Below are 25606 nucleotides of genomic sequence, written 5' to 3' on the forward strand. Positions count from 1 at the left end.
TATGATAATTGCTCTTTGATAGATTGTATTTCCTTGTTGCAATCCGTGCTAAATTCTCCTCATGCTTATAGTCAAAATAAAGCTTTTACCAAACATATCGTTGATACTTTGATGCAATCTTATGAAGAAAAACTTGAGTTGGAAGTTTCTATCCCTAGAAAACTTTATGATGGGTGGGAACCAACTATTAAAATTAAAATTAAAAATCATGAATGTTATGCTTTGTGTGATTTGGGTGCTAGTGTTTCCACGATTCCAAAGACTTTGTGTGTTTTGTTAGGTTTCCGTGATTTTGATGATTTCTCTTTAAACTTGCACCTTGCGGATTCCACTATTAAGAAACCTATGGGAAGAATTAATGATGTTCTTATTGTTGCAAATAGGAATTATGTGCCCGTAGATTTTATCGTTCTTGATATAGATTGCAATCATTCATGTCCTATTATTCTTGATAGACCTTTCCTTAGAACGATTGGTGCAATTATTGATATGAAGGAAGAAAATATTAGATTCCAATTTCCGTTAAGGAAAGGCATGGAACACTTTCCTAGAAAGAAAATTAAATTATCTTATGAATCTATTATAAGAGCCACCTATGGATTGCCTACCAAAGATGGCAATACCTAGATCTATCCTTACTTTTATGCCTAGCTATGGGCGTTAAACGATAGCGCTTGTTGGCAGGCAACCTTATTTTATTTTTATTCCTTGATTTTTTTTCTCCTATTTAGTAATAAATAATTTATCTAACCTCTGTTTTGGTTGTGTTTTTTGTGTTTAATTTATGTTTGTGCCAAGTAGAACCGTTGGTAAGACTTGGGGAAAGTCTTGTTAATCTTGCTGTAAAAAAACAAAAACTTTAGCGCTCACGAGAACTGCTGCCATTTTTATTTGGAAAGTTCTATTTACTTAATTATTTTTTCAGATGATTAATAGATAATTATTTTTTCAGATGATTAATAGATAAATTCCTCATGTGCAGCAATTTATTTTAGAATTTTTGGGGTTCCAGATCTTGCGCTAGCTACAGATTACTACAGACTGTTCTGTTTTTGACAGATTATGTTTTTCGTGTGTTGTTTACTTATTTTGATGAGTCTATGGCTAGTAAAATAGTTTATAAACCATAGAGAAGTTGGAATACAGTAGGTTTAACATCAATATAAATAGAGAATGAGTTCATTACAGTACCTTGAAGTGGTCCTTTGTTTTCTTTCGCTAATGGAGCTCACGAGATTTTCTACTTTAAGTTTTATCTTGTGAAGTTTTCAAGTTTTGGGTAAAGATTTGATGGATTATGAAACAAGGAGTGGCAAGAGCCTAAGCTTGGGGATGCCCATGGCACCCTGAAGATAATCTAAGGACACCTAAAAGCCTAAGCTTGGGGATGCCCCGGAAGGCATCCCCTCTTTCGTCTACTTCTATCGGTAACTTTACTTGAAGCTATATTTTTATTCACCACATGATATGTGTTTTGCTTGGAGCGTCTTGTATGATTTGAGTCTTTGATTTTTAGTTTACCACAATCATCTTTGCTGTACACATCTTTTGAGAGAGACACACATGATTCGGAAATTATTAGAATACTCTATGTGCTTCACTTATATCTTTTGAGTTATATAGTTTTTCTCTAGTACTTCACTTATATCTTTTAGAGCACGGTGGTGGATTTGTTTTATAGAAACTATTGATCTCTCATGTTTCACTTAGATTATTTTGAGAGTCTTAAATAGCATGGTAATTTGCTTAAATAATCCTAATATGCTAGGTATACAAGATTAATAATAAAATTCTCTTATGAGTGTGTTGAATACTATGAGAAGTTTGATACTTGATAATTGTTTTGCGATATGAAGATGGTGATATTAGAGTCATGCTAGTTGAGTAGTTGTGAATTTGAGAAATACTTGTGTTAAAGTTTGTGATTCTCGTAGCATACACGTATGGTGAACCGTTATGTGATGAAGTCGGAGCATGATTTATTTATTGATCGTCTTCCTTATGAGTGGCGGTCAGGGACGAGCGATGGTCTTTTCCTACCAATCTATCCCCCTAGGAGCATGCACATAATACTTTACTTTGATAACTTGTAGATTTTTGCAATAAGTATATGAGTTCTTTATGACTAATGTCGAGTCCATGGATTATACGCACTCTCACCCTTCCACCATTGCTAGCCTCTCTAATACCGCGCACCTTTTGCCGGTATCATACACCCACCATATACCTTCCTCAAAATAGCCACCATACCTATCTATCATGGCATTTTCATAGCCATTCCGAGATGTATTGCCATGCAACTTTCCACCGTTCCGTTTACTATGACACGCTCCATCATTGTCATATTGCTTTGCATGATCATGTAGTTGACATTGCATTTGTGGCAAAGCCACCATTCATAATTCTTTCATACATGTCACTCTTGAGTCATTGCATATCCTGGTACACCACCGGAGGCATTCATATAGAGTCATATCTTGTTCTAAGTATCGAGTTGTAATTCTTGAGTTGTAAGAAAATAAAAGTGTGATGATCATCATTATTAGAGCATTGTCCCAGTGAGGAAAGGATGATGGAGACTATGATTCCCCCACAAGTCGGGATGAGACTCCGGACGAAAAATAAAAAAAATAAAAATAAAAAAAGAGGCCATAAAAAAGAGAAAAGACCCAAATAAAAAAAAGAAAAAAAGAGAAGGGACAATACTACTATCCTTTTACCACACTTGTGCTTCAAAGTAGCACCGTGATCCTCATATTAGTGAGTCTCCTATGTTATCACTTTCATATACTAGTGGAAATTTTTCGTTATAGAACTTGGCTTGCATATTCCAATGATGGGCTTCCTCAAAATGCTCTAGTTCTTCGTGAGCAAGCGAGTTGGATGCACACCCACTTAGTTTCTTTTTGAGCTTTCATATACTTATAGCTCTAGTGCATCCGTTGCATGGCAATCCCTACTCACTCACATTGATATCTATTGATGGGCATCTCCATAGCCCGTTGATACGCCTAGTTGATGTGAGACTATCTTCTCCCTTTCGTCTCCTCCACAACCACCATTCTATTCCACCTAAAGTGCTATGTCCATGGCTCACGCTCATGTATTCCGTGAAGATTGAAAAAGTTTGAGAATGTCAAAAGTATGCAACAATTGCTTGGCTTGTCATCGGGGTTGTGCATGATTTAAATACTTTGTGTGGTGAAGATAGAGCATAGCCAGACTATATGATTTTATAGGTATAACTTTCTTTGGCCATGTTATTTTGAGAAGACATAATTGCTTAATTAGTATGCTTGAAGTATTATTATTTTCTATGTCAATATTGAACTTTTGTCTTGAATCTTTCAGATCTAAATATTCACACCACAATTAAGAAGAATTACATTGAAATTATGTCAAGTAGCATTCCACATCAAAAATTCTGTTTTTATCATTTACCCACTCGAGAACAAGCCGGAATTAAGTTTGGGGATGCTTGATACGTCTCCAACGTATCTATAATTTTTGATTGCTCCATGCTATATTATCTTCTGTTTTGGACATTATTGGGCTTTATTATCCACTTTTATATTATTTTTGGGACTAACCTATTAACCGGAGGCCTAGCCTAGAATTGCTGTTTTTTTGCCTATTTTAGTGTTTCGAAGAAAAGGAATATCAAACCGAGTCCAAACGGAATGAAACCTTCGGGAACGTGATTTTTGGAACGAACAAGATCCAGGAGAGTTGGACCCTACGTCAAGCAACCAACAGGAGGCCACGAGGTAGGGGGCGCGCCTACCCCCCAGGCGCGCCCTCCACCCTTGTGCCCCCCTGTTGCTCCAACGACGTACTTCTCCCTCCTATATATACCTACGTACCCCCAAACGATCAGATACGGAGCCAAAATCCTAATTCCACCATCGTAACTTTCTGTATCCACAAGATCCCATCTTGGGGCCTGTTCCGGAGCTCCGCCAGAGGGGGCATCGATCACGGAGGGCTTCTACATCAACACCATAGCCTCTCTGATAAAGTGTGAGTAGTTTACCTCAGACCTTCCGGTCCATAGTTATTAGCTAGATGGCTTCTTCTCTCTTTTTGGATCTCAATACAAAGTTCTCCCCCTCTCTTGTGGAGATCTATTCGATGTAATCTTCTTTTTGCGGTGTGTTTGTTGAGACCGATGAATTATGGGTTTATGATCAAGTTTATCTATGAACAATATTTGAATCTTCTCTGAATTCTTTTATGTATGATTGGTTATCTTTGCAAGTCTTTTCGAATTATCAGTTTGGTTTGGCCTACTAGATTGATCTTTCTTGCAATGGGAGAAGTGCTTAGCTTTGGGTTCAATCTTGCGGTGTCCTTTCCCAGTGACAGTAGGGGCAGCAAGGCACATATTGTATTGTTGCCATCGAGGATATCAAGATGGGGTTTTCATCATATTGCATGAGTTTATCCATCTACATCATGTCATCTTGCTTAAGGTGTTACTCTGTTCTTATGAACTTAATACTCTAGATGCATGCTGGATAGCGGTCGATGTGTGGAGTAATAGTAGTAGATGCAGGCAGGAGTCGGTCTACTTGTCTCGGATGTGATGCCTATATACATGATCATACCTAGATATTCTCATAACTATGTTCAATTCTGTCAATTGCTCAACAGTAATTTGTTCACCCACTGTAAAATACTTATGCTCTTGAGAGAAGCCACTAGTGAAACCTATGGTCTCCGGGTCTATCTTCATCATATTAATCTTCCAATACTTTGTTTTTATTTTACTTTGCATCTTTATCATAAAAATACCAAAAATATTATCTTATCATATCTATCAGATCTCACTCTTGTAAGTGATCGTGTAGGGATTGTCAACCCCTTATCGCGTTGGTTGCGAGGGTTTATTTGTTGTGTGTAGGTGCGAGGGACTCACGCGTAGCCTTCTACTGGATTGATACCTTGATTCTCAAAAACTGAGGGAAATACTTACGCTACTTTGTTGCACCACCCTTTCCTCTTCAAGGGAAAACCAACGCAAGTGCTCAAGAGGTAGCAGAGATCGAAGCGGAAGCGGATGAGCAATCACAAACAAAAACTGGAAAAAGCATAAGATCGAAGAACTACATGATCTTGGAAGATCAAGCTTTGATCAAAGTATGGAGTGTGGTGTCTCTTGATGCATGCACGGAAACTTCTCAAACCGCCAAGAGATATTGGCAAAGGATCGAAGGTCAATACTTCCGCATTATGGCAAAGCATCCCAATAGGACTCTACGCACATTTCGGTCGCTTCAAGGGCGTTGGGAGAATATCAAACCAATGTGCAGCGTTGGGCAGCTTGCATGGAGCAAGTACGCAATGCACCTCCAAGTGGCACCGTTGAGTCCGACTATGTAAGTTTGTTTTGCCTTTGTTCAAGTTGTGCATCATCATATTTGCATCATGGGAAATGATTGCATCACTTTGTTCACATTTTGTAGGATAAGATTGCTCAACATAGATACAAGGACATGGAAGCTTCGGAAGGCAAATTCTTCAAACTAGAGCATTGTTGGGAGTTGCTCCAAAAGTGCGAGAAGTAGAAGTTGATCGACAAAGAATCCCCACCAAAGAGAGGCTCACTTACAAACATGGATGAAGATGGCCCAAGAAATTTGCACAAGCCCATTGGCGACAAGAAAACCAAGGAGAAGATGAAGAGAGAGCAAGAAGCATCGAGCTTGAGGGAGAAGATTGATGCCATGGTGCAATCAAACGAGTCGATGTTGTTGAAGATCAAGAAAGTGTTGACCGAGAAGAAGGCAAAGGAGAAGCAAGAAAAGTGGCAATTGCTCAAAGAAGAGGGCCTGCGCAAAGCTGCCATTGAGGAGAGAAGAGCATGCGCTGCAGAAAACAAAGCCATGTCCAAGCTGTTCGCCGAAGAGAACAAGATCATGTCAATGAACCGCAATGACATGGATGATCTCACCAAACATGGCATGATATGGCAAGGAGAGAAATCTTGAAGAGGAGAATGGTTGCGTCGACCGATGCGTGCTACAGTTTCGGAGATGTTTTCTCCGCTCCATATGGTGACAATGTTGATGATTTTGGTGCGGGAGTTGGAACAAGCACAGGAGATGGATTCGGTGGTGGCGATGAACTTCAAGATGGACTCGATGGCGCGGAGTAAAGATCGACCAAGATGATGTCGGACATGGGCGCAAACTTTTGCAGGGTCCTCTTTTGCGTTTGCCGTAATGAACTTGGCTTTTATTTGCGCATAAAACTGTGTTATGTCGTTTGAATTTGAACTTGTTTGTGAAACCCTATGTCAAATGCGAGATTTGCAGTTTTTCTGTTTGCGGGTCGTCACGGTGGTGCCCGAGCAGAACCCGCAGAAGCTAACGCGTAAAAAAACATATTCCGCGAATAAACTTTTATGCAGGTCTATTTAAGGGATCTACATCTGTTGCCGTCCGCGCCGGCCCGCAAAAGCGGTTTTGCGCGAACTGCAAACGCGTTTTACGGGCCAGTGAGATGCGGGGTCTGTTAGAGTTGCTCTAAGACGAGGAAAAATGTTAGGTGTCTGATCAAGTAACAAACTGAACTTTTTCTGACTTACCATGAACATTTTGTATACAACATACGTTTGCAACTTCTTAAAGCTACTGCCCAAAAGGTAAAATGTTTAAATACAAATGTGTCTTCTGGAAGAGAAAGTCCATGCAGCTGTCTCCCATAGGTTGATGACCAGTAGTTTCTACCAATCGTATTACAGCAATACGTACCACGTGAATCATAAGACACCCAAGATATTATCATCTCCACCGCAGGCTGCAGGCGAAGTCGGCCAAACCAAACAAGTGCACGTCCCGCCCCTTGATGTGATGCGCTGCACGTCTCGCAAGTTCGCCGCCAGTTTCGCAGCGATTGGCGATACGCAAGATGCGTATATATAAGCATCCCCGTATGCGCACTAATCTTAGCCCTCCATGTATAATACTCCACAGCTTTTCCTTGCCCCGCAGGCCACATTCTTTGGCCGGAGTTAGCTGAGCAGCGGATTTACTAATGGGGCGGAGGCTGCCGGCGTTGTGCCGCGGCCGGGCGGCGACGCGGGTCAGGAAGCGAGTGCAGCGCGTGAGCTACTGCTCCCCCTCCTCGTCGTCCTCCTCCTCCAAGCTGCCGCCTTCGGTGACCAGCAAGGTGAGGAGTGACGCTGGGGCAGGAAACGGACGCTGCTACGGCGGCGGCAATGGCGCGTCCATGGTTGACGTCGTGGGCGGCAAGAAGGACGGCGGCGGGCGGCGGGTGATGGTTGTCGCCGACGGGCGGGCGGAGGCGGTGGGCGCGCTCGAGTGGGCGCTGTCGCAGACCGTCCGGAGCAATGACGCCGTCGTCCTCCTCGCCGTCGTCAAGCCGGCCCCGGCAGATGGTGAGTCACCGTACCGCGGTAGCCAGTGATGTACATGAGCGAAAATTTATTACTACACACTAGCACTGTATTTTCTGTTGTGGGAGTTTGTTGAAATTGACGTAAAATAATTCTGATATGATTGCTACAGCGGATGATTCATCCTGCGTGAAGATGTCAAGGACGAGATGCTATGAAAACCTTAATGCCATGAGGAGCTTGTGTGAGTCGACCAGGCCAGAGGTATATACATACTTTATTTCACTGCTAGTATAAAGCGAGAGAATATCAAACTGGAAGCTAGTTCTAAAAGGCAGCGACCCATTTAGCGCATTTCGCGCCAAATTTCGGCCGAACGCGTAAAGGTGCTCAATAATTGAGCTAAGCTGCCAGTAGGCTGTAGGAATGAATTTATTTGCTTTTGGCACCTTCCATGCCTTTCCAAGACGATAAAGCAATTCCGCAATAGTAAATGGTGGTAGTGGATCAACATTGCGCCTTGCGCCCATGATTGATTGATTGGCCTATGATGACAAAAGAATCATCAACGCTTGTGCAGGTGAAGGTGGAGGTGTGCGTGACGGAGGCGGATGAGCGCGCGCCGGCGGTGGTGGACGCCGCGAGGCGGCACGGCGCGTCGCTGCTCGTGCTCGGCCAGCGCCGGCGGGCGGCCACGGCGCGGTGGATCCTGGGCCTGTGGCCGGCGGCGGAGCGTCGGTGCGGCCGGCGGTGGCAGAGGGGCCTGGTGGAGTACTGCATCGAGCACGCGCCGTGCGAGGCGCTGGGCGTGCGCCGCCGGAACTCCGGCGGGTACCTCGTCTCCAGCAGGCGCCACAGGGACTTCTGGCTCCTCGCTTAGTTCTTCACTCCATCGGCTCAACCGTCCTAACTGCTGCTAGCAGTTAAAGTAGGAGGGAATCGAGAGATTGAAGAATACTTACATTTCTAAGGATATACGTGATGGAACAATGCATGCTGCTAGCTGAAGTATTATCCCACTCTCTTTTGTTAACAAAATACCCATTATGCTAAATTTAGTGAGCCACTGAAATTTAAGTGAGAAGCGTAAAAGCATCTCTAGCCAATCCCTCCCTAAAATTTTCGTTATGAGGAGTTCAAGAAGGCTAGCCTGGTACGTTGATTGAATCTTCTTTTGCATTTAGAAGAGAGGTTGTAGGCTATCACATACCGGAGTCATTAATTAAGCAGGTCAAATGGTCTTGGTAGGGCTCGAACGTGTCCCTATTACGCTGGGCCATTCCTCATAAGGCCGACAAATGATTACCGGATCATCGGTCTACTCTACCTCAATTCATCATTTTGAATTTGAAAGAGAAATGCCGAGCTCTTCGCCGTATTTCTAGACATGACGGGGAGACAGTGAATCACCTGTGTTAGAAATATTCGGTTAGTTGATTATCAAAATAAGGTCATTCGGAATTAAAAAAACCTGCCGCTTTCTCAACATATCCTATCCCTTGTCCTCTTTAACTCCTCAGAAATTGTACTCCTCGCGTCAGCCATCGCTTGTATTTACTCGATTAGCGGCACTTCTCAGGATAATTTTCCCATCCCCGCGGCTGCCGCTCTCCCCCGCTCGACCGCATCCACTCCAGCGCGACCGTCCTTGTCTCCTTTGGCCAATACACACCATCACAGACACCTTCTACCACCCGCCGCTCATTTGCTCCGACATTGATTCGGCCCCCGATACTGAAATCAATGCACCTAGGCCCCAGCACCGTTGCATTTTGCTAGGAGTCATGGGAAACCGAACATCGCAGCCACCCTGAGCGTTCCCCGCCACATCGCGGCATGCCTTCCTCCTTTCGCTACTCACATCTCGCTCGTCGTCCGATCACCGTCGCATGCTTGTCCGCTGGTCGGTCGGGCTTGACCCTTGTCCAACAACTCGTCGGCGTACCCCTATCGATCATCAAGTGTGATGACTGTTGCGGCTGGTGTTGCGTCAGGTCTCGAAGATGTTAGAACATCCTGTACGGTTTTTCATCCAGTGTGAACTGGACCAAGTGAGTGCATTTTTGTGTGATTATTTTTCGGTTTAAAGCAAGTTTTGCTCATTGTTCGCTTATTGTATGTAGAAAATGTTGCAACTTTTGGTTTTGGGAAGAAGAGCACATTGATCTATTGATCAAGAGAGGTCTATTGAATGTTGGTGCACTATTTGCTAGAGATAAGATTACAAAGGACGGAATGTACAAGTTTGATGATGCAGAAAAGAAACGAGCATACTATCTAGAGAAGTTAACAGGAAGAGCAAAAATGTTGGCAATGAACATAAGGAGATGGAGAATGTATTGATTGGACTTATAGATGCAGTCAAGTAAGTTATGTTTCTAATGAAGAGTATAATTTCCTTATCGTTTTCTTTTGATCGGTACTCCTAGTGAGAAAGTGGTGAAGTGTGTGTGCCCAATATGTCGTTTAATTGAAGTAATTGAGTAGTATGGTCTACAAAAATAATAATTTGTGTTACTATTTTTAGGAGTTAAGTTTGAGGGTTCAGACGTGAACCACTTTTTTCAACTCACTTTAGTTAATAAAGAGCGTTTTTATTCACTTAAAATTCTAGCAACAAATGCACACAAATCATGATGAGCAACATTCGACCTTATGTATAATTAAGATGCACATAACCAAACACCGATGGTCTGACAAAAAATAATAAAAAATCGACATATTGGCAACAATATAGTCATGCATGCCCGACACTATGCCTATGTCGAAGGAGGTGGTGGGCCAATCCGGAGATTATGTCGTCACACATGTAGGATAAAACCCTCTGGCCACCTGCCCCAACTGCATTCACACCACCTTGAACAACATGTTGGTATTACGTTCGATGTAGCTTAGACTACATATAAAGCGAGTGCGTATAGCAGAAAATAACCTGCAAATGAGAAGAGTTTTTGCAATTAAACAACAAATCATTTATAGACAAAGCGACCATAATAAGACATACGCTCCCACCGTTATTACCGTTCTGAACCTATTTGGAATATACCTTCCAACCGATGATAAAAAATATTGGCAAAGCTTATGAACGGATACATATTGGATGCTATTTGAATAACTGACTACATAGAACGCGCAAATTTGCACGGGAAAAGAGATGTTTGATTGAATAAGTGCAAAAGCTAAACTTCTTAGTTCTTGCCAATTGCGATGGACGATGTTTCCTTTGTTTAGCACGACTCCCCTCCATAGATACCGGATGAAGATTTATTTTTAGTGAAATTTTGACTTTTAAATCTTCTTATTATTATCCATTAGGGCCTCTGAATGCTGGAGTGCATGGTACATAGAAGTCGACTGTAAAGGACCCATATGTAGTGAGGTTTCAGTGAAACACATCTCTTCCTTGTGTCAGATTAATCAACCCCAATTGTGATAAAAGATTTTGCCATGATAAGATGGGGTCAATAAATTTTTGCCTGAAAGAAATATCTGGCGGGGATGAACATAGCACTTGCGCAAGAGTATCATTCTTATCGCGAATAATGCAATACAAATCTGAATAATGTGTTCAAAGGCTAGCATTACCTGGCCAGATGTCCTCCCATAAACGAATCACCGACCCATCTTTTATCACAAATGATCCAAATGATGTCTTTTTGCCGTCATTAGACCAACCAAAAAATGTGAGTCACATGCTTTCAATAGGCCCCAGACACAATTTTTTGGCCTAAATATTGATCACATAGCAGGTTTTTTCAAACACGACCATCATTAAGTACTTTAAACAACCATTTACTAAGTGAGACATCATTCGACTTGCAAGTCATTGTAAGTGCATCAAGTGTCTCCTTAGTGTTTTCGAGTATTGAAGGCAAATCTGTTAAGAGACTAATGCGTTTGTGAGTTTACACAGATATTATAGTCCCTGGAGATTTGGTTTAACCGACGAAGACGAGCCCTAAAAATGTATTTCTTCAAGTGAAGAAATTGGTGCGGCCCTGTGAAGAAATTGATGTGAAGACTTGGAAGCTTGAAGACTTTGTTTTCGTAGTTTCTTTTCATAGAAAAAATCGTACTATTAAAGGGGGTCTAGGTATATCATATTTTTCAAAGTGATACTCAAATCTATACACACTCTTGCTGCTTCGAGTGAAGCATTTGGAAATCTCCGGAAGAGTGACGAATTTGCTAGCAACAGAGACGTAGTTCTTCCGGTCACTGACGAATTTGATCAGACTGAGGAGTTAGGATTTCGCCAATACGATCTGCCTACCGTGTGGAAATTAAGTGCCCTGACGAAATTGAGAGTTTAATTTTTCCGACCGTTGCTGCGCCGCGTGCCAGTTGTCGAGTAGATTCTTATCCTGACAACGGTCATGTACAAAGGGACATTTATGCCAATTCATATCGGGTTGCCTCCTAGCTAGAAATAGCCGCCCCCACAACCACTTGTTGATTTGCTTCTCTAGAGAAAAGTTAACACTTGTCATTTACGAGCAACCCTTCCTCAGACGACTTCGAGAGAAATCCAAGTGAGGAAAAACCAACCGGAGCCAAAGTGATTGATCATTACTGAAGAGATTGATCTGTGTGGTCCAACGCATGTTACTTTTGAAGACTATCGTTCTTCTGACGGTTAGACGTCATGTTTTGAGCACCCAAGAGTAATTGTGACGTGTCGGTGACTAAGTCTGTGAAGGTTTTGAAATTCTACCTTGAAGACTTACCACGAGTGATTGGACGAGGTCTGCTGTGACCTTAGTTCAAGAGGAATATGGTTAAGACTAAGTGTCTTCGGAGTTCAACTCAGCCACCTCAACCAGACGTACAACTGATACAATAACTGAAATTGGTCTACCAAATCATCGTGTCATCATCGAGCCCAACTGGTTTCAAATTTATCACCCCCTTACTTTAAGTTATTCCGCTGCTGAAAATTTGTGATATACTTTATAAAGAATTTGAACTCAAGACTTTCATCATACTGTTTTCATTTCTTCAGTTCATCATGCTTGAATGCTTGTATGACTATATGTTCTTCACTTGTATGTATCTCGTATGCATGTTTTCTGTTCTATGATGACTTAGTTCCGTTCGTATTTTTATTTCCTCACTTTGATTTTCGTAAAAATCATCAAAGTTTGATGAATTTCTAAAAATCTCTCATTCACCCTCCCTCTGGGAGTAAACCTGTGCTTTCAGTCATGAATGCCAAGGTCACCCCGGTCTTTTAACCTACACATCGCGCTTCATTTGGTCAATCTATATTTTTTTCCACTCTCCTTGCCAAAACAGTCAAGACCTGAAAATAATCCAACCCTTACAAGACCACATTTTGTAGTTAAGCATATAGAAACCATATTTGTGGTGACATAATTGACCAAGATTAGACGCCCTTCAAGCAACTTGCCTTTTCAACTGCTCAACTGTTTCTCTAAGTGCTCCTTCACGTGTTTCCACTTTGCATTTCTGAGACATTGATTATGAATCAAAATTGCCATGTATTTAATTAGGAATTGACCTTGCGCACAACCAAACATGTCAATATAATCAGCCATCGCCTCACAAACTTCTCCAAACAAGAACAATTCACCATTATGAAAATTAATCTTAAGGCTTGAAATTTGCTCAAACAAACTAAGAGCTTTAGGTTTCAAGCCTTATTCAGATTATGTTCCATAAAAAGATACATATCTTAGACCATCAGAGGAGGAGGAGATGTCCATCGACGTCACATCGGCGTCTGAGTTTACTCTGCTGCAGGCGGAACAATAGTACAATTTGGAGCTCCGGGAGGAGCACCTCGCGGCGATGGCGCCATTGGAGGTCGACCGCACATCCGCCGCTGCCGTCACGCCCATCGTTTAGGCGGACCCGGACATCAACATCAACCAGGTGGTGCCCGGCGTATGTGGAGACCGTTCGCACGCTTCGCCCGTGAGTGTGGTAGCTTCGCATCAATGACGCATAATGCGCTTGGCTCTTCGACCTCGTTCATGCTAGCCGCCAATGACGCTGAGGCCGGAACGTCCGACATAGGGTTCCTTGACCTCACCTCCAACGTGAATAGTAGAGTAGGAATTTTCGGTTCCCTTTCAGTGTTTTTTAGGTTATTCTGATGTGTAAAAGTTAATTAAAAATCATTGAAAATGTGATGTCTGCTTTATAAGCATTTAGTGACTGTTTTTTATGGTAATACACGTCTCATTTATATAGAATAAAGATCATGTTACAAGGCACGTAAGCACCGACCATACATGACTGAAAAGATAGGAAATCCTATACAAAATACCAGCGCCTGTCCTTTTCCTTCGACACCATCAAAGCGGCCACCAAAGGGTAGAAAGATAGATAACTTCTTCAGCCAAGCTCAAGCTGCTCCATCGCTGATCAACAGCTTTAGGGACCTTCAAAGTAGTTTTCCAGAAGCAAAACCATAGCCGTTGAAAGAATCAGACCGGGGCAACATCCCCAGACACGCCATCAAACTTCAGAACTGGCACCCCCGCATGACGACTATGTCGGAGGAGAAAACCAGAACTGCCAGCCTTCGACCACAGACCCAACACAAGATACTCCATCTTCCAGTTGTCACTTGCACAGACAACCGCCTACGCGTACTCCTGAACGACAAAACCTCCCCGCTCCACCATGACGTCGGAGACAACGTCACAGCAACGGAAACAAAGCAGAAGGAGAGACACGCCTGATGGAGTCGCTGCTGCCGCCTCGCCAACACCATCCATGAACCCCCAACGCTGCCGATCTGTGAGATCGACAGAGACACGATGCCATCAACTCCGAGACGCCGCCATGAAGGGCACCGCCAGCGTGGGAGTAGAGTTGAGGCAGATTTATTCGTCCGGGCACCCCTCCCACCACTTTAACGACGCACCATGACCTACAAATCCAAAACCTAACTATAGAGTAGAGGAACGGGGTCCCCACTCCCTTCTGCCGTCGGAGCAGCCGAAGGGAAAGGGGGCCAGCGCCTCGGCCGGTGGAGATCGGAGGAAAGAGAGCGCCTCCCTAGTCGCCTGGTGGTGGCGACGGCTAGGATAGAAAAAAGTCGCGTACAGTGAAGGACTGGACTTGAATATTTTGGTGACTGGTTGGAAGACCTTTGCTCCTTTGGTTATCCACATAGACACGTCCGGACATGGGTTGAGGTCCGTATCCGCTTTTTTAGCATCAATACAGACACAAGCGCTCATATACACGCGCATACACTCATCCCTATGAACGCACACACGCACATCCTACCCCTATGAGCACCTTCGAGAGACTGAGCCGGCATATCATCTTGAGATTTACAAAGTCACCGTAGGCGCCTCGTCGTCGACGGGAACGTCTCCTCCCGCTAAAAGCGTATCGCCAGAAATGCTAAAATAAATTTAGGAATAATGCGAGCACCAGGATTTGAACCCTGGTGGGTTGGGGATATCACTGTCCACCTAAGGGCATCTCCAGCCGTTGGCCCCCCAGGGGGTGCCTAAAATCGCCGCCTGGGGGTGAGCCGGCGCAAAAATTGGGCCTGGGGGCGAGTTGGTCCCCAGCCGCCGGCCCCAGGGCCGCCCCAGGCACGTTTTAAAATAAAAGAAGTTCAGTGAAGTTCGGCTTAAACACGATAAAATTCGGCCAAACACGATAAATTTCGGCACATTTCGGCGAAGTTCGCGGATTTTCATTACATAGCACATATACATAAACTAATCTAAAGAAAAAACTGGCTGAAGTCGCCGCCATCGTCGTCGTCGGCCTTCTCCTCCTTGACGCGGGCGCCCCTGCTGGACCCCTGCCCGGTGTCGCCATGGCGGACTGGTGGCGGCGCGTCGTCGTCGTCGTCGCTGTCGCAGATGACGACGACTCCGCCTTCGTTGCGGCCGCGTCGACGCTCCGCGAAGCGAAGCAGGGCGGCGCGCTGGCGCTCCATCGCCTTCTCCAGGCGCTCCTTCTCCATCGCTGTGGAGTCCCTGCGCGCCCATTCCAGGGCCGCGTCGTCATCGTCGAGCTCCGTCGTCACCGGCGTGGCCGGCTCCTTCTTCACCGGCGCGAGCCCCGGCTCCGTCTTTGGCTTGACGAAGCGCGGAGGAGGAGCCGACGAGTAGGCGCGCCAGCCGCCCTCGTTGATGACGATGCCGGCGCTGCGAGTGCGCCGGCCGAGCGGCGTCTCCGCCGCGGGCTCGGCCTTGACGCCGAGCAGGGCCGGAGTGCCGGAGGAGTGCGATGAAGATCGGGGGGAGGAAGAAGAGGAGGAGGACCCGAACCTCCTTGGCGCCCATGGCCCGGCGCGTCGGTGCTGCGCCGGGGCGGCCGCCCTCGCCGGGTACGCCAACGGCGAGTCGTTGCCGCCCTCGAGGTACGTCAGCACGCCCTCGAGTGTGCGGCCGGGGACGCCCCACCACAGGTGGCGCCCCTTGCTGTTCTGCCGACCGCCAACCACCGGCGCGCCGTTGATGGACGCCAAGCGCTGCTGCTGGCGGCGCTCGAAATACGCCGCCCAAGCCGCGTGGTTGTCGGCGGCGTACTGGGGAAGTGAGAGTTGGGCGTCGGTGAGGGAGGCGCGCACGACCTCAACTTCCTCGGCGAAGTACTTTGGCTTCGCCACGGCGTCGGGCAACGGGGGAATGGGCACTCCCCCGGCGCTGAGCCTCCACCCCGTCGGCCCGGCACGCATGTCCGGCGGCGCCGGGAAGTTCGCCTGGAACAGGAGCCAGGACTCCTGTTCGCGGAGCGAACGGCGGCCGAAGCCGTTGGCCGCCGCCTCGTCTCCGGGGAAGCGTTCCTCCATGGCGACGGGCTCGGGAGAGGTAGAGAGATAAAGGGAGGGGCTGGGCGGCGGCGCTCGAGAGAGGTAGGGAGAGGGAGGAGCTGGGCGGCAGCGAGGGGCGAGGCTGGTGTGGGCACAGGCGAGTGCAGGCCACCGGCTATATAGCCGCGCGGCATCCGTGTGTACGCGTGCGAGGGAGGGGAGGCGTCGGCGCGCCGTCCCGTGACGCGCCGTCCGTGAGGAATCAATGGCAAGGCTGACCGGCGGCAGCCTTGGCATTGATTCCCCGCGGGAACCGAGGCCGTTGGGGGAAGACGAGGCGCCATGTCGCTGACGCGGCGGGCCCGCGGCTGTTTCGCGCCAAAACAGTTCGCCCCGGCGCCCCGGGCGCCCCCAGCACGCCGGGTTCGGCCTGAATCCGCCGACGCTATTTTCGGCCCAGGCCGGCGAAAATCGGGCTCCTAGAGGCGTGGCTGGGCCGTTTTTTTAACGTCGGCACGAAAAAATCGCCTGATGAGGCCTTCCTGGAGCGCGGCTGGAGATGCCCTAACCAACTCAACCACAGGTTGATTCGCAGGTCCGTATCCGCTTTGAAGACCTCGGGGATACACATTGTAATACGCTCCGTATTTGAAGGAGCAATTTGATAAAATGGCACACTTTTCCTCGTACTTTGATCCAATGGCACATCTTTTTTTATTGGATTAAACAACACACTTTTGATTCATAGCTGGATAAAATGACACAAACTGAGTCTTTTTTCCTTTTTCAAGTCTGGGCACACAAGTCATAATATTTTGGACTATTTTGTCCTTTCTTCTTGGTCAACTGGTTCGGAGCCAAGCACAGCTATGAATCCTCGCCGCTACTGGTTCGGTGTGCTTCTTCCCCACAACTATGAATCCTCGCCGCTACTCCCCGGCGCCACCACCTCACCGCGCCGCGCCCGTTCCTGTGGAGGACGCTCTGCTGTCCGCCGCACTCCGACCGCTCCCTTGGCGTGTCGGAGAAGAAGGGCGCCGCCGTCCACCACGCTCCGGCCGCTCCCTCACCCATGCAGGAGAAGAAGGGTGCCGCCACTTCAAGTTCCCTGCAGCGCGTCGTAGTCCAGGTCCCTCGCTGGACATGTTCGAGTCCTGACTGTAGCACGTGTTCGTAGCTGCTTGCAATTGTAGTTGGCTGTAGCTGCTCGCCGCTGTAGTGCTAGCTTTAGCAGTCTACCTGATGAAACTCATGCCGCTGGCCTGAATTTAGCTTTTAATTTTGATTGCCCGTTCAGCTGTCTAAAAGCTACAGATGCTTTTTCCTGTGAAGAAATTCAGCTTGTATTGATGCCCGGTCCTGAAGAAATTTAGCTTTAATTTACATGCTTATTGAATCGAATTAGAAGGAGAGAGAGAGATATAATAGAGAGAGAGATGAAGGGAGAGACGGGATGGGAGGGAACCTGTGAGTCTCCTCGGGATCGTTCGTCTCTGTTTTGATCGTTTCTCTGGGTCATTCGTCTCCTCTGATCTTTTTTGGCATAGTCTCCTTTCCTCTGTTTCAATGGAACCGGTTGACCAGACAGAAGGGCAAATTCGTCCAAAGTATTATGACGTGTGGGCTCAGACTTGGAAAAGGAGAAAAAACTCAGTTTGTGCCATTTTATCCAGCTATGAATGAAAAGTGTGCTATTTAATCTAATAAAAAAAAGTCGTGTCATTGGATCAAAGTACAAGGAAAAATGTGTCATTTTATCAAATTGCTCGTATTCGAAGTCGTGCTACACATAATAATACGAGATACGGCGGAGCAACGTTCCGACCGATCGTGTTTCCTTCAGTTCCCACCTCCGCGGTTCCGCCCCTAGCGCATCCCGCCGCCCATGGCCGCCGTCGTCTCCGACCTCGTCGACTTTCTCAACGCCTCGCCCACCGCTTTCCACGCCGTCGGTACGCGTCCTGTCCCGCTTCCTTCTCGCTTGTTCGTGACTGACGTGACGTGAACTGAACTGAACTGATCTGGACTGGATCTATCTCCTGCTGCTGCTTCCGGCGGGAGAAGATGAGGCGAAGCGACTGCTGAAGGCGGCGGGGTTCGAGCAGCTTTCGGAGCGGGAGGAGTGGACGGGGCTTCAGCCCGGCCGGAAGTACTTCTTCACACGCAACCACTCCGCCATCGTCGCCTTCGCTATCGGCGCCAAGTGAGCCCGCTCTATCCACTTCCTCTCCTTCGGTTTCCCGACACAAAATGCACACTCTTTTGTAAATGGAAAAATGAATCTAATCCAATACAATCTGGTGTCGATGTTTGGTAGGTACGTTGCCGGTAATGGGTTCCACATCATTGGCGCACATACGGACAGTCCATGCCTGAAGCTCAAGCCTGTCACCAAGGTGAGCTCTTAGTTATTGATTTCAGAGCAGTTGTGTCCTGAAACATCGACTGACAATGCTTTGCAGGAACAGCGGTTCATTTATCAATCAGATATCCTAGTTTGCTGTTTAGTCTTACTTATTAGGTGCTAGATTTTGATGATTTACTAACAGAATCTTGCTTCTTCTTTCACAGATAACCAAGGGAGGTTATCTTGAGGTTGGAGTCCAAACCTATGGAGGTGGATTGTGGTATACATGGTTTGACCGTGATCTTACCATTGCTGGTAGGGTGCTTGTGCGAGAGAAGAAGGACGGTGTGGTCTCTTATGGACATAAGCTTGTAAGAGTGCAAGAGCCTATCATGAGAATCCCCACTTTGGCTATTCACCTAGACAGGTTGGTGATAAAAACTCTTTTTTAGTACAGATATTTCAGTATTGTGAAGCCTTTGAAAATTACTCCTTCATTTTGGAGCAGTTCTTGCATTTGAGAGCTTTTTATTATGCAATGAATGAATCCTAAGATTGTTATAATGAATGAAGCCTATGAAAACAGTCAAAGGAAATGATCTTTAGATTGCAAATATTGCACTTCTGTATCTCCATTCAGTTTCTTGTGTTAACCCTTGTATCTCATGCATCATCTAAAAGACAACCTTGAATTATCCTTTGTACAACCACATAAGTTTCATACTCTCGTATAAAACTTGGAAAAACTAGTTATCGTGTGTTTCCTTAAACTGAAGGGCTTTCATTATCGTGCCTTGTTACTCGGTAGTTCATCCAGTTGGATCATATTATCCAATATAGTAGAAGAGCATTTTGGGCCTATAGTTTAGAACACTATTCTGGAAGTTTCATCCTGTTCTTTTGCACGAAGAGAAATAGCTAAACATTGGTTTTGATATCTGGTCCGTACTGCAATGTAAATTCGGTATCATTGTTCTCCACTTTTTGAACTTATGTATTTGTGAAGTATTATCACTAGTTGTTTACAGATTGCAGTGCTAGATGTAGAATTAAAGATTATCTTTTAGTGCCTCACCTAAGGGGTATGTGAAACTTCCAATTCAGCTTTCATATATTGCTTGAATGGAAGTTCTGAAAATATTATATACTCCCTCTGATCCAAAATAAGTGTCGTGGTTACCTTTAAGCTAAAACCATAGACACTTATTTTGGATCGGAGGGAGTACTTAATTTGCTATGTCACGGTGCCAGTACTAAATAATCGTAGCCTCATTATGGAATTACGCACTACTCCCTCCGTCCCAAAATAAGTGTCTCAACTCTAGTACAACTTTGTACTAAAGTTAGTATAAAGTTGAGACACTTATTTTGGGACAGGGGGAGTATAATGCAACCTATGTTTGGATTTAACCCTGGTGTTTTGGACGCTTAGTCTATTACATACTTACAATAATACTTCTCATGTGTCTTATTCATATTTTGCGCAGGACTATCTCCTCGGAAGGTCTCAAGATTAACAATCAGAATCATCTTGTCCCAGTGCTGGGCACATTGATTAAGGTGATTTGACTGCATTGATCAGAATCTGATCTTCGTGTTTTCAGTCAGCTTCTTTGTTATTTATTGTACTTGATGATGGGCATAATATCTTTGAGCCAAGGAATTAACTAGCATGAATTTTTTGTTATTTCACCATAATTTTCAGTTTGAAGAGGCATAGCCTCTGTATAACATCAATGTCAGTTGTTCCGCTAGGATATTGATACACCTTGTGATGTTGTATTCTTTATGTAAGAAGCAACACTTGCTTGCACATTGTGTACATGTCTTCTACTCTTCTTCATGTTCACACGTTCTGAACAAAACTGTGTAGTATCAATTTCTTCAAATGATTAATAGTGCAAAACTTCAGGCCTCTTTCGTTATCTTAGAATGCTCCACCTAGTTTATCCAGAAAATGTTAAATTTTGAAATTAATATGTTCATAAGAATGCCATTATTGTCCTTTAATTATTTAGAATTAAACTATTACGATAAAAGAACCATAGAACGCTTATCTTCTTTTGTTTGCTTTGAAAATTCGAATCTTGATTCAAACTTTTTTTTCTTTGCAGCATGAAATGCAGAAATTAGTGGAAGGAAATGTTCCAGGGGAGTCATCCGGTGGCGAAAACACAAAGCACCATCCACTATTGTTGCAGGTTATGTATTTCTAACATTACGTGGAGCCAAACATTCTCACTTATTAAATATCAAGAGCCCTTGGATTTGAAAGTATGTTTTAATTTTTACTTAATGTATGTTGCTTTCATTTTTTTGCAGTTGATTGCTAAAGAGGCTAATTGTGAAGTTGATGAGATCTGTGATTTCGAGCTGCAGCTGTGTGACACCCAACCAAGCGTTGTAGCAGGTGCCATGAAAGAATTCATCTTTTCGGGAAGGCTTGACAACCTTTGCATGTCATTTTGTTCACTGAAGGTTTGTTTCTCCATTTAAGTTTTTGCATGTAGACTATGGAGACCATATTTGCATATTCCACATGTTTTGAAAGTACTAAAATTCTTTTCATCTCACACTATTTCAAATATTTTTGCATACATGTCTCTCTCTGTTGAACCGGTATGGGCCTGGCCCATCTCCACTTGTCCCATAAGGCCCAGCCCATGTGACTGACCTAGATGTGGAGTTGCTGGCCTCGCTCTGCCTCGCGACTGCTGGAAAAGAGTATGACGTTGGTTTAGAAAGGGTTGAAGGGGCTAGGACTCGGAAGGAATCAGATGCGGGCTTACCGTATCGGGCGGAGCAACCTCCCAGCAGTGCGACGGAGTGTGCTGCCCGAGTCAAGGAAGACGGGCTCCCAGGGGTTGTCCTTCGGCTGGGAGTCAATTGGGGGTGTGCAAAGGTGGTGGGGGGTGCTTGGGTGGCGCTCTGAGTGGTTGGAGGTAGCTCTCCATGGATGATGTCTGGTTGTTGTGCGAGGGGCGACGGGGAGGCTATAATTTGGGTGCCCTAGTTTGGGGGGTGAGCAGGGCTACCTTATTTTTAGACCAACAGGGAAAGAGCTCCCATGCTCCATTTACTCAGAAACGAAGCCTGCCAGCAGGTCCATACAGCGAGAACAGGTACCAGTAGTATCAGGCAAACAAATGCCAAAACAAAAAACCTAACCCAAAAGCCAACAAAGGCATACAAAAGTCCAATGAAAGCTATGACGATCAAAGCATTAGGGATTTTCAGAGATCACGACATCTATGAGGGCACGGGGCACGATAGCTAGGAGATCGGCATCACGGGAGATCCTGGAGAGACGAGCGTGCAGGGGGGGGGGGGGTTAGCTTTTATAAGAGTAGGGGGTGCTCTTGTGCAGGTAGAAGTGAAAGAGAGTCTGTCGAGCGGGGCCTCATGAATTCCAGCCAGCTCGTTGGCAAGGCTCTCTCCGTGGGTTTGTAGGGGAGAGAAGAGAGGGGAGCGAGCTGAGGCTTGGCTGACGCAGGGGGAAATAAGGACGACATGAGGGAGAGATCCTCTCGGCTGGCGGGTGCGATTTTGCACCGACTGCAACATGCGACAGAGCGCTCTGGTTGGACAGTTACCACATGGGCTGGTGCCAGGGGAAAAAGCTCCTCGTCGTTTGGCTGGTCCTCTGTGTGTTAGGATGGGGACAGGGGGCTTCAACGGCCTCCTCTGGTGCTGCAGGCACGTGAATTGGGTCGAGCGCCTGCTCGTGGCCTCGGCATGCGTGAGCTCCGCCTGCGCCGTGGAGCATTTGGTGTGGCCCTGTGGCTCGATTCACTATTAGATGCGGGTCCCATACTTGCCAGAGCCAAGCTTCTAGAAGCTAATTTGTTGCTGGTTTGGTCGAATGGGTTTGAGTTCAAATTCAAACATAAGGTATGAATCTGGGAAGTGCATGGTTGGCAACTTCCTGGTTTGAACTTGTGTAGGGGGTTGCGGGCTAAGTTACTGGCTTGAACTTGATGTCTAGGAGGTTCCTGGTTCATACTGGTATTTTTCAGAAGATTTGGTCAAAGTTCGAGCCAAACTGGTTTGACCAGATTTCAAACTTTTTGAGAAGGGACTTGGTGAGTTTTTGGCCTAGATGGCTTTGGGGAATCCAAACTAAGCTAAGATTTATTTTCTAGGATTTTTGTGCTAATAACATACCCTTGTTTTTAGGGTTTATGTGCTAATAACATTTTGAGTTAGTCTTGGGCCACCAATTATCTCAGAAAAAATATTACATGGTCCAAGATGCCCTTTTATGAACTCAGGTGATTTTTAAAGATTTTTAAGTTACCAAGTTTGCCTTTGCAGAATTTTACTTGTTTAGGCAACAAAATCCAAATAAGAAGCAAAAGATCCATGTTGAAACACACCAAGTCTTTATCTTGCTTATAGGTGATGGTCACACACACCCAAACCTAGGATGTTACAACACAAAAATGTGTGGATTCTGCAATTTAGGAGAAAATGGGGAAAACGCCTCAAAGGCCCAAACAACACTTTATGAAGCTTATAGTGTTGCTGGATTTGGATACTCGTACTCCCTACAATAGCTCATTTTCTCATGGATGATTGTACCCATTGCTTCTACATTCCCTCATATACCACCTTTGATTTGTTCTTGATTTGACCACACAGAAACCCCCTTGTCAAGAATTGCAATCCTGGTTGTGATAAGAGTTGATTACTACTAATTATAATTTTGATATCATAATTTGGTTGTTCTTTATGATATTAATTGTTCCACGACATGCGTATGATCCCTATGATTCTAATAATATACAAAGTGTAGTTGGTCAATGAAGCTAACACACTTCAGTTTCTAACAAATACGTATTACTGTCCTTATTTTGCAACAAAGTCCCGATATAACGAGTTGTCCAATACTTTTTCAGGCCCTGGTGGAGTCAACTTCTACCGACCACTCTCTTGATCATGAATCTGGCGTCAGGATGGTGGCTCTATTTGATCATGAGGAGGTTGGTTCTGATTCGGCTCAGGGAGCTGGTTCGCCTGCAATGCTGGATGCTTTAACAAGAATCACATGCTGCTTTAACCATTCAAATTCCAAGGTACAAAACTAATTTCCTTCACCCAGCACCCAATCCACTGACTTTATTTCAGCTGGCTATTGGATTTGATTTTTCACATTACCTGATTTTATGTCATCATTTTGTTTCTGCTTATCTGCTAACCATCCATGGCACGACCTATAATATTCATTTATTTAAAATTATTATAACAGTTATTGCACACCCTTAATGGAATTCAATTTTAAGTTAATTTGTCCATAACTCTTCATTCGTAAAAAAAGTACCTTCCCTGCTCAGGTATACACATTTCTTTTATGATTCAACTTCACTTTAAATGATTTATGCCAGATTGTGTGTAGTTTATTGCTCCAAGTTGAGTTCCATATTCTGACTATCTGCTTTCATTTTTTTTAGTTGCTAGAAAAGGCTATTCAAAGGAGTTTCCTTGTATCTGCAGATATGGCTCATGCCTTGCACCCCAATTATATGGTAATAATAGTATTTTTGGATCAGTTTATGGGTTCACAGGTATGCAGTAATATTCTGATAGAAAATGATCTATCTTTCCAGGAAAAGCACGAGGAGAACCACCAGCCAAAGTTGCATGGTGGACTTGTGATTAAGCACAATGCTAATCAACGATATGCTACAAATGCCGTGACAGCTTTTATTTTCCGAGAAATTGCTGAGAGGCACCAGTTACCTATCCAGGTTAGTACATATAAAAAGGAGGAACCCCTATTACAATTGTGGATTAGCTTGCCATAATTGCCCTTCTCAACTTATACTTGATTTTGTGATTGCAAAATAAGAGTACTAACGACAAGATACCCCCTACTCTTATGTTGTTTTCATGCCGACAACAACAACAACAATATACTTCCTCCGCCCCAAAATAAGTGTCTCAAACTTAGTACAACTTTGTACTAGAGTTAGTACAAAGTTGAGACACTTATTTTGGGAGGAGTATATTTTATGATGAGTCTAATTAAGTTAATTGGCATTGTAGATGCTGATATATTTCTCTATAGGCCTGGTCAAACTTAAAGAAATGTGACTTAGGACAAAGCTAGAATTTCAATTAATTTGGAACAATGGGAGTACTATCTAGTGGACCACGTGGAAAAAAAGGAGGAATAATAAAATGTTTTCTACTTATTAGGAGAGCCAATTCGTATGAACAAGTTTGCCCAGTAAAGCATTGCTTTGAGCTCCACCAAACATATATACTAGGCAGCTCCACCAAGATACATGTCGTTTTAGCTCCACCAAACATATATCCTGGGCAGCTCCACGAAGACACGTATCATTTTAGCAATCATATTGTCTATGTTTTAAAACTTTAACCTAATTTACATAATACTTTGATTTGTGTATTAGAAGTACCTCTATCCCATATGACTATACAAATAATTTCTGTAGCATATTTAGAATAAGCAATAGTCAAAGATATTAGGCTGCATCGACATCTAGAGAAAGAAGTAAAAATACAACTTATTAGATAAGCTCTTGGACTGGTGGGTGGTTCCAGATCATTAGCCAATCGCCGATCTTGGTACCTGATTACATCTTACTTTTTTCATCTATGAAAACGACTTTATTTTTGCAGGATTTTGTTGTTCGCAACGACATGGCTTGTGGGTCAACAATCGGGCCAATACTCGCCAGCGGTGTTGGTATTCGTACTGTGGATATTGGAGCACCACAATTGTCTATGCACAGCATCAGGGAGATGTGCGCCGTTGACGACGTCAACTACTCATATGAACACCTCAAGGCATATTTTGAAGAATTCACTGAATTGGACAACAAAGTCAAAGTAGACTGCTGAGGTGTAGTAGGCAACCATATTGGGTCAGCAGAACCTGTACTTCTACAATCACAGCTACAATGAATAATTAGTAATGTCAGATTATGTATGTTAGTGAAGACGTGAATAAATCATGGAAAATATGCATGTTTTTCTTTCTTGTTTGGAGAATGACTAGCATATTTATATGTTCACTCACGTTTTTCTAGCTTGAGAATATGCACCATTTCATTAATTTGTAAGTTGTAGGGGATTAAATCCACTCAATCCCGGCCAATCCCCCTTCAAATACCTGTCAACT

The 25606-nt window shown here is 44.6% G+C and overlaps 2 protein-coding genes across 2 annotated transcripts; both read left to right on the forward strand.

Moving 5' to 3' along the window:
* The first annotated feature begins 6814 nt into the window (after positions 1 to 6814).
* Positions 6815 to 8379, forward strand: LOC125556091 (uncharacterized). Its single transcript, XM_048718887.2, has 3 exons — positions 6815 to 7402; positions 7533 to 7624; positions 7941 to 8379. Exons 1-3 carry the CDS (start codon positions 7039 to 7041, stop codon positions 8238 to 8240), a joined length of 756 nt encoding a protein of 251 aa, XP_048574844.2. The 5' UTR covers positions 6815 to 7038; the 3' UTR covers positions 8241 to 8379.
* Positions 8380 to 17878: 9499 nt separating this feature from the next.
* Positions 17879 to 25465, forward strand: LOC125509307 (Zn-dependent exopeptidases superfamily protein). The gene is made up of 11 exons (XM_048674252.2): positions 17879 to 18064; positions 18177 to 18315; positions 18430 to 18508; positions 18684 to 18886; positions 19947 to 20019; positions 20574 to 20660; positions 20782 to 20937; positions 23358 to 23534; positions 23910 to 23984; positions 24066 to 24206; positions 25105 to 25465. Exons 1-11 carry the CDS (start codon positions 17998 to 18000, stop codon positions 25324 to 25326), a joined length of 1419 nt encoding a protein of 472 aa, XP_048530209.2. The 5' UTR covers positions 17879 to 17997; the 3' UTR covers positions 25327 to 25465.
* Positions 25466 to 25606: the final 141 nt, after the last annotated feature.

Source organism: Triticum urartu, chromosome 5A (genome assembly GCF_056163025.1).
Source record: "Triticum urartu cultivar PI428250 chromosome 5A, HENAU_Tu73, whole genome shotgun sequence".
Taxonomy (NCBI): domain Eukaryota; kingdom Viridiplantae; phylum Streptophyta; class Magnoliopsida; order Poales; family Poaceae; genus Triticum; species Triticum urartu.

Bases quoted from the DNA above. Each gene is read 5' to 3' on its own strand.
- LOC125509307 (XM_048674252.2), top strand. From the start codon at position 17,998: ATGGCCGCCGTCGTCTCCGACCTCGTCGACTTTCTCAACGCCTCGCCC. The intron at 18,509-18,683 runs GTGAGCTCTTAG...CTTCTTTCACAG, and splicing joins AGCTCAAGCCTGTCACCAAG to ATAACCAAGGGAGGTTATCT. The intron at 23,535-23,909 runs GTACAAAACTAA...CATTTTTTTTAG, and splicing joins TTAACCATTCAAATTCCAAG to TTGCTAGAAAAGGCTATTCA.
- LOC125556091 (XM_048718887.2), top strand. From the start codon at position 7,039: ATGGGGCGGAGGCTGCCGGCGTTGTGCCGCGGCCGGGCGGCGACGCGG. The intron at 7,403-7,532 runs GTGAGTCACCGT...TGATTGCTACAG, and splicing joins CAAGCCGGCCCCGGCAGATG to CGGATGATTCATCCTGCGTG. The intron at 7,625-7,940 runs GTATATACATAC...ACGCTTGTGCAG, and splicing joins GTGAGTCGACCAGGCCAGAG to GTGAAGGTGGAGGTGTGCGT.